Source organism: Ruditapes philippinarum, unplaced genomic scaffold, assembly GCF_026571515.1.
Source record: "Ruditapes philippinarum isolate M1 unplaced genomic scaffold, ASM2657151v2 ctg15820_1_1_1_1, whole genome shotgun sequence".
NCBI classification, from domain to species: domain Eukaryota; kingdom Metazoa; phylum Mollusca; class Bivalvia; order Venerida; family Veneridae; genus Ruditapes; species Ruditapes philippinarum.
The window spans coordinates 1-9,360 of record NW_026864798.1 but is presented as its reverse complement, the minus strand read 5'-3'; the positions used below and the strand labels follow the sequence as shown (position 1 = coordinate 9,360).

Genomic DNA, 9,360 nt, shown 5'->3' with positions numbered 1-9,360 from the left:
AGCCTTTTAAACTAAATTTGCATGCTAGGACGTAGTCCGTAGATCCTATATTCGGAGGAGTGGACGATTCAAATCGCTCAGCCAGGCGTTCTTTATATCTGGCGGTGCTGGGGTTGTGCCTTTATCTTTATTATGTGTCTTTAATGTACCATTACCCTTGAAGTTAAATTTCAACTTCATGTTATTCTTATATACCTATTTCGGTATGCATAAATGAGATAGAGTATGTTTTTAAATGTGTTTTATATAGGTTGATGCAAATTGGAAAATGATTGTTGATATTTTCATTTTCAGCAAATGATTGTTGATATTTTAATTTTCAGCAGATGTATTATTTTCGCAATTGTTTATTGATTAGAAATTTTTCAGATGTTCAGTATCTTAACTTCAGTAATTGTTTTGGAAAATTTTGGCTTAAAATTTAAAATTCATTTCAGTTTAATTATTAAATAAATATTGCTGAAATTTACTTAAATAGGTTAGGTAGTATAAATTTAAATGTATTTTAACTTGTTGATAGGATTCTGTAAATTAATTAGTGTAGGGGAGAATGTCACAGATTGAAATTATATGGTAATGGCAGCCGTGGATTTCCATAGTTTTGTTTAAGCGGAAACATCGTGCACGCGCGTTTTTATTAGGTTTTATCGTATAAGTTTAACTTTCGGTATTGAATCGGTGAAAATCGACAATTTCCGTCAATGATGTACATTGTCGATCTCACCCGTGCAATATCGTGATCACTGGTCACTCGTTCTTTCTTGTTGTACTTATCCAATTGGTGTGTTTGTTATGAATGATTCTATGTGAGAGAGATATCCATTGGTTCTTTTAAATATTTTTACTTCTGCGCACTGTTTGCTTTTCCTGTCCCGCTCACTCTTGACAGTCATCTCTTACGAGTCAGACGTTTAGTAAAACTAGTTAATTTAACATTAGATATACTTCTTACTTTATATTTCAATTTATATTGAAATACTTTATATAAGTATAAAGTACTTATCGAAGTCTTGCCCACTGCAACATTGTGTTATGTTATTTGTGAGTAGGCATGTTAAGACCAACAATATTATATTGTTTGACCGAGTCTGTTCGGTAAATGTAAAAGTGCAACGTCTCTCAACCCCTTGGCATGACTTTGTTTAAGAATTTATATTTACATATTTCTGAACTTTGAACCTTTCTTAGCTCCATATTTATCCCTGTTTGTTTACACAATAATTTTACATCTAAAAACGTTTCCTAAAGCTTCTTCGTTTATTTTTTAAATTTTAAATAAGGGAAAATGAAACAGGTGAAGAGAATTCTTTTAACTTTATAAAGGAGAACATAAAATAAATAAATAAATAAATAAATGGGGATCATAGTTTTAATATTTGAGCTTTAGAAGAATAACAGGAAACGTCTTTTAATAAACCTACGCCAACCAGCATTGTTCACTAGACAATCTATCTTCTGGAATTTATCAATTGTGGCTTCAACTGCTGCCTGGTTTATAAAATAATGTGAAAGTAAGCCCTTCTTTTGCTACAGCGTTCCTATTTATTTTGAAACTTATTCCTAAAATTCATATTTAAATTGTACTATTTGCAATAAATATAAACGAATCTCATATTATGTTAATGACGCTGTAATCCTATACCAGACAAATGTTCGATCCTTTAGAAATAACATCGAAACACGATGCTTTCAGATTTGTACGAGGGGCGTTGCTCTTTTGTATCATAGGCAAAAATAAAAAACACGGTCCCTGTCGTCACAATATTAAATCCAATTAACACTTGTATATCTATATATGTTTTTGTAAGTGATATAGTAGGCTGAATGTATTGATAAGATGAACGTCAAATATGACCTTTATACTTTACTCACGTCGTTTATTTTCATGACCTAACATTGTATATATATACTGTGTGAATGTTTAAACCCGATGTAATGATTATTTCATAGGATGGTTTCCAAGTTATGTTTATACTTATATCAATAAATCTATTTTAAGGATTCTTTCTCCTGTTTGCCGTCACGAACCTACCACATAACTAACTGCATGGGGGATCAAAAGCCCCCCCCCCCTCCAAACAACAGAGCTGGTCCATAAGGCTTTCATAAGGTACCACTCAACGGCATTTTTGACGTAAAACCGTTCACCTTTATTTGATCTTCTTTTGTCATATCGCAGTGTATATAAAACACCTCTCCCGGACCCTCCGGCATCATCGTCTCTCCCACAGCATCTATTGAATAAAAATTCTGTCAAATACGATATTTTCTTTAAACCTTGCTCGTTCTATATTACTCTCAACCATGACGCAGGTTTAAGAGTGTATATTATTGAGCATAGGAAAAAGAACATAAGTAACTGGTGCTCAAATTGTAGAATGTTTCATGTTAGGTCATTTGGTTAATATTAAAACAACATTTAATAAGGATTTTCAATAAAGTTCATTTGGAATTTAAAATAAAACGTTAAGAAATTTTGTCTTACCATCAATATCAAAAACGGCAACATTGGCCCCATTTTCGACTAGAAAATAGAAATAGCATTGGGACTGTCAATAATGTATACTAACGTTTTAAATGTTTAGGCTCTAATACTACATATAAATAAACTAAACCCTTAATATACAATGGAACCGAAAGGGATAATCTTGCCACCAGTATTCAGCCAGGTCGGTCTGCACTTACACACAGTCTGACGAGGCTCTACAATATAAACTTGATTGCTCAGTTCTTGTATTTTGATATAGACATCCTTAATTTTCAAAAGAACTTTTCAAAATTTAAAGCAGGGCAAATCTAAGTATGCAAATTGAGTAGATTAAGGGTAAAGTGTTTTATTTAAAATTTACAGAAGAAAGCATTTGTCTTGCAATTACAATTACGACAGGTGCATCTTATGAATCTCTCAATAATCTCAATAATCTTTCAATGATATGTACATGTACTTAAAGCATGTAATTGACACACTGCCATGACCTACTGTATCCAGTTTAGGACTTGCAAGGCCAAGCAAGAAAGTTAATGTATGTAGTACAACATTTCTCATGGCCATATGTATGACTTGGTCGTGGATCGATCCCGCGACTACATAGGTACATAACGAGATGGATGGTCAAAAACCGCAGTAAAATAATTTTTCTTTTAAGCTCCAGTTATGTTAACGGGGTTTCCTCCACCAAGTTAAGTACCCTGAATAAACATTCAAAAAGCAGAAACAAATAAGCCGCATGAGAGATTAGTCTTTCCTATGTTTTGGCGCAAACATGCAACATTCACTCAATATAAACAGTTAGTCGTCTGGTACACAAGTGGCCTATTTATTTAACGGCGTCCAAAACACACACACACACACACACACACACACACACACACACACACACACACACACACACACACACTAACACACACACACACACACACACACACACACACACACACACACACACACACACACACACACACACACACACACACACACACACGCACGCACGCACGCACGCACGCACGCACGCACGCACGCACGCACGCACGCACACACACACACACCAACGCACGCACGCACACACTCACGCACGTCAACGGCGATATGAAATGTTCCACGTCGTGTGCCCGGTAGACCATAGTGACCATTATAATTTTTTATGACATGGTTATGTTTTCTTTTCTAACACTCCTCGTGATTTTGTCACTATACACAAAGAAGAATAAAAAACCGGTGTTAAACTGCCAATAAACACTGGTTAGGGACTACTTGTATATGCGGCTGTTATGTTTTCTTCCTCGATTATATAGTTAACAAAGCCTTTTAAAGCAAAAATAAAAAGCGTTTTTATTGATATTTTCATATTTTCAGTTCTGATACTGTTTTCTTTTCATATAACGCTGAAATAATATCTCACATACACTAACTTCACAGATTTTATCCATATCAGTTAAATTTTGACAAAACGGCGCCAATCCGCAAGCGACGTAATGACGTCATCTTACTCATGAAGGACGCCATTTTAAACTGACAGTATGATTATACAAACACTGATGTCAAAACAATACAATCTAGTCTAACGGTAAGTTTCAATTGTTGAAAACTTGATAAAATAACTTGTTTCGTGTCATTTCTTTTGTTTTATAATTTCTATATCTTAGCATCGGAAGAGTGCGAAATCGAACAGTGTAATACGAAAATCCGGCAACGGAAGATATCTCCGCTTGAAAAAATAACATTGGTGATCTTCCTTATTGGCGACGCCGGTGAGCGGCGTCGTCTCTTATGGAATGCTTTTTATTTTGGCCTATGGAAGGAGCTGTTATTATTAACAGTTAATGTCATGTTGTGTTAATTAGTTTTATTTTGATTCGTAAAAATCAAGTAAACAAATATGTTGTTATATTTCTATTTAATAACTTTATGTAAAAAGCATGTACATTGTGATATTATTTTAACGAAATTGCAGGCTCAGTTTAACAGCTTGTCCCTTAGTTTTTCTGACAATACTAAAACCCGGATTTCGAATATCGTTGTGGTCTACATTGATATGCTGTATCCATTCATTCATTCATTTATATATTTTCAAAATGTTCCTACAAGAAGAAAGTTCACCTGCAAATGAGTATTAGGATAAGTAATGAATTGTTGTAAACGATTATCCTATTGATTTTATCCATATAACGTTTATCTGTTGCACAGAATGGTTGTTTTTACAAAGTGTACCAGTATCCGGATGTTGAAAGCTATCCGATTTTCTGCAATTACTGCTGTCACATGGCCATCTATTTTTTATGAACACTTTACCATTAATTTGCATGGATTAATAAAACTGAGCCTGCAAAATTTCATAATTTTGCTGTTTAGGGTGTTCTTTTGGGTTTCAGGTTTTCTCTATTTTAAGGGGAAGTAACTCATGTTTACTAAATTATTTGTTCTTTTCTGTCTATCTAAGGTATTACTAACTATTTTTGTTGTATAAAATTTACCAGTTGTAAGGTCATCAATAGCATGTTAATGTTAATGTTAGGATTTCATATTTATTTAACAGAAACTGGGATCATTAATGCTATGTGCATACATGTATATCTTAGTATATTGATATGATGAGACTATTTCTGAATTAAAAGAGTTACAGTTATGTCATTATTATCAAAGGGATGAGACTTTCATTTAAAGTTATAAATGATAATACATGTATTGATTGAAAATGTCTTTAAACTTGGATCAAGCAATATAATTAATAAAGTCTCAAAAAATCATATTCTGAATAGTTATTCTATTTTTTTTCTAACATGTGCATAGTTTGAAAAGGACAGCTTCTGTCTTATCTATTTGTAATGGAGGGACAACGGTCTCAACCTCCAGGTCTCCAGAGTCAACCCGACAACAGACTTTTTATGTCTAATATATGTCAATGACATGTCTGCAACCCTAAGCAATAAGCGTTTATTATATACACAGGCACGAGTATCAGACCTTGGAAGAAAAAATATAACCAGATTGATAAAAAGCATGTGTTGATCTTAAAAGTGTCAAAAAAACAAAAAAAAAATGTAAATAATGACCGCCTTTAAAAATATAAGTTAATAGTATACATTGTATTTTAAAGGGGGTCATTATTTACATTTTTTTTTTGGTTTTTATGAACACAGTTTTTTATCAATCTTGTCATATTTTTTCTTCCCAGGTCCGATACTCGTGCCTGTGCATATAATAAACGCTTATTGCTTAGGGTTGCAGACATGTCATTGACATATATTAGACATAAAAAGTCTGTTGTCGGGTTGACTCTGGAGACCTGGAACAATTCAATAGATTCTTTCATGAATAGTTGTTTATCGCAAGATTAACAATTATAAAAAGAATGGGTCCATTATCCAGACCAATTGTCCGTTCTCAGTGCTACAAAACCGCAGCGCAACAATGTCCCGTTTTTCGATGGTACAGCATAATAATGCTAGTTTTAGTGATTTGATATTAGAATCTGTAATTCTTTATAAAATAAATGACCCCCGCAACAAGAACCAATTGTTACCCCGGGGGTATTATTAGATATTTGTAACATTTTTAATTAACCTTCCGCAACGGACATGAATGTGTACTTCTTGACCTTTAACCAGTCATGACCATGCATATTATAAGCACATAATCTCATGATAGTAATTATTGGTGGCAAGTTAGTTGTGTTATAATGGTGATCATTTCTGCCAAGTTATCTTAAAAACATTGCAGCGGTTTAAATGTTATGGAGCGGACACGAATTGAGATTTTTTAATACTTGATCTTTAAGTGTTATCTTGACCTTCGGGGTAGCAACTAAATAATTGCGCTTTGCACATCGTCTCATAATGGTGAGCACTTATGCCAAGTTATTTCAAAACAGTTTCAGCGATTTAAATGTCCTGGAGCGGACACGAAATGTAAAGCTTTTAACACTTGACCTTCAATTGTGACCTTGACCTTCGAGGAAGCAAACCAATTGTTGAGCTCTACATATCGTCTCACAATGGTGATCACTTGTGCCAAGTTATCTAAAAAATATTAAGCAGTTTAAAAGTTATAGAGCGGACACGAAAGTGTTACGGACAGACGGATATGCCAACATTTGGGTTCTATGTGCTTTTTCTTTGATCTTTATGTGGTACTTTTCCACATAAACAAGTAAAATTATCACATGAACCAGTCAGTTTATGGGATTTCCTTCCTTTTAAAATTATGAACGAAATGAAGCTCATAGACCTTAAGATGTTTGCACGGACGGACGGACGACGAACGGACAGAAGGACGGACTGACAGACGAAGCATTTCTGATAAAGAAAAAAAGATCTTTGTTTCTTTTTGAGTAAACGTTTAACACATCAAGTTCTACCAACTTGACTAAATAGTGCAAAAATAGCAGGAATTAATATTGACACGCAATTAGCGAGAAAGGAAATGACAAAGGCTGTTATTATGCGGTAATTCAATTTAGTATCTTAATTCTATTTCTAACAAACTGCTTGCTAAGGTATTGTAATATATGTATAACATGGCCCATTTCGAAAATGTTACGTGATTACTTGATTTATGTCACAATAATACACGTTACGTTCCAACATAGCATAATCTTTAGTAGGTTAATTTTTTTATAGAGGTCAATTTGGCGATTTAGGTTCTTGGTATTTAATGTATTTTCCTAAATAAACTTTTGTTAAGTAAATGACACCCGGAGTGGAGCCAATTTAGACTCGATGGAGAAGAGGATTTTCAAAGATTCCATTTTATAGTCAATTTTAAGCTCATGTGACCTACTTATGGATCATACTGGATTCATCTATATAACTGTTGTAGAGAACAACCTAAGTATTATTTGGTCAAAATCCATCAAGTGGTTTAAGAAGAGATTTTGTTTAAAGAAATTGTGGACAATGACGCGTTGCTATTGAACAAACGTATTGTAAAAATGCACATAAGTAAATTCTTTGAAAATAAACAACATACATCATTAAAGATAGGCTTTTATTGATCGTGCCATGTGATGGAAAACAAGTAAGCAAACAAAAACAGTGGTTATTTCATTTTTATCCCATATCCCCTTTCTATACCAGCAGTACAACTAAGATCTTCACCGGTGGTAAAAGTTGCATCAGCTGCTAAAAATAGACATGCCATTCCGATCTCACGTGGATCTGCAAACCGTCCCAGAATCTGAAAATACAACAACAAAAAATACTATTTATGTATGGTGGCTGATTTGTGCCATTCTTGTTTTCGCCCCACGACCCCGCCAAGCGAAAAGTCGAAAATTAACAAGTTAAAATAGTGGGGGCGCGGACAGAAAACACGCTAACTTGCGATGGCGCAGGGCGAAGTTTAAGAATTAAAACTTCGCCCCGCGGGGGCGCGGAGCGAAATTTAAGAAATAAAACGGCGGGGCGCAGAGCGAAAACATGCTTGATAGCTCCCCCGCTAATAAGCGTGTTTTCGCCCCCGCCCCCGCAATTTTACTTTTTAATCATCGACTTTTCGTTTGGCGGGGTCGCGGGACGAAAACACACTGAATAGCGGGGTCGCATGGCGAAGTTTACATTATTAAACATCGCCTCGCACCCTCGCTAATTAGCGTGTTTTCGGCCCGCGACCCCGCTGTTTTATTTCTTAAATCTCGCTCCGCGCCCCTGCGGGGCGAAGTTTTATTTGTTAAACTTTCCCTCGCGCCCTCTCTTATAAGCATGTTTTCGCTCCCCGCCCCCGCCATTTTAACTTGTTAATTCTCGAATTTTCGCTTGACGGGGTCGCTGGACGAAAACACATTAATTAGCGGGAGCGCGACAAAATTTAGTTATTACACTTCGCCCCGCAAACCCGCTAATTAGCGTGTTTTGTCCCACGACCCCGCCGTTTTATTTCTTAAATTTCGCTGCGCCCCCGTGGAGCGAAGTTTTTTAACTTCGCCCCGCGCCCTCACTAATTAGCGTGTTTTCGCTCTGCGCCCCCGCCATTTTAACTTGAAAATTTTCGACTTTTCGCTTGGCGGGGTTGCGGGGCGAAAACACGAATGGCACAAATCAGCCACCATATTATTTTCCAGAACTTATTAAAAAAAGAAATCTTGAAATATTAAATTACTTTGGTTCATGCTTCGTCATAGAAAATACTCAATAGCAATTGAAAAAGCCAACATTACATCCTACTGTCATACTGTTTTCTCATCACGTAACAGTTTTCATATCAATACACAGTAAGTAAGCTTTAGCATTTACAAACATTTATGACAAGAAAAAATTATTTTAAAGAAATTTAGTCAAAAGAGTTATTAGTCCAAACATTTTTTCTAACTTACACTAATATCTTTTATTTGTTCCATCTGTCCTTTTTCTGCTGTTTTTGCCCATTCTTCGAATAAAGGTGTCCAAACACATCCAGGCGATATCCTTAAGTATATACATTAACAGTACAAAATGTGTTTTTTTTTCTAAGAACAAATCCACGATTTTGTCATTAATTATTGCACGTTTAATACACAAAAATTGGAATATACGCAAACTTGACAATTTTACAAATGCAAAAAGCAAAATAACTTCTTATAACATGAAAAACAGTATTTTGTTCTACTGACTTTTAATGATGCTCATCCATTTCATATTATTCACGTTTGTTGATTTCAGCCAACACATAATTTAGCCGATTTTAGCAATCATGGTACACATTATCGTAATTCATTTAGTAACCTCTACTCACGAATTTACTCGAACACCATGCCTTCCCTCATCTGTTGCAAGAGCACGTGTCATTCCAACAATTCCACCCTACAAAAAGTAACATTCTATACTTCACGCCACACACACAAAATATCCAATGAACCCCACACGTTGAACCAGATAAAAAAAAAAAGA

At 35.0% G+C, this 9,360-nt stretch overlaps 1 protein-coding gene across 1 annotated transcript; it reads right to left on the bottom strand.

The window, feature by feature from the left end:
• Window positions 1-7,449: 7,449 nt before the first annotated feature.
• On the bottom strand, window positions 7,450-9,304 carry LOC132726838 (17-beta-hydroxysteroid dehydrogenase 14-like). Its single transcript, XM_060712215.1, has 3 exons — window positions 9,206-9,304; window positions 8,808-8,898; window positions 7,450-7,672 (listed from the first exon to the last, which is right to left on the bottom strand). Exons 1-3 carry the CDS (start codon window positions 9,256-9,258, stop codon window positions 7,535-7,537), a joined length of 282 nt encoding a protein of 93 aa, XP_060568198.1. The 5' UTR covers window positions 9,259-9,304; the 3' UTR covers window positions 7,450-7,534.
• Between the last annotated feature and the right edge of the window lie 56 nt (window positions 9,305-9,360).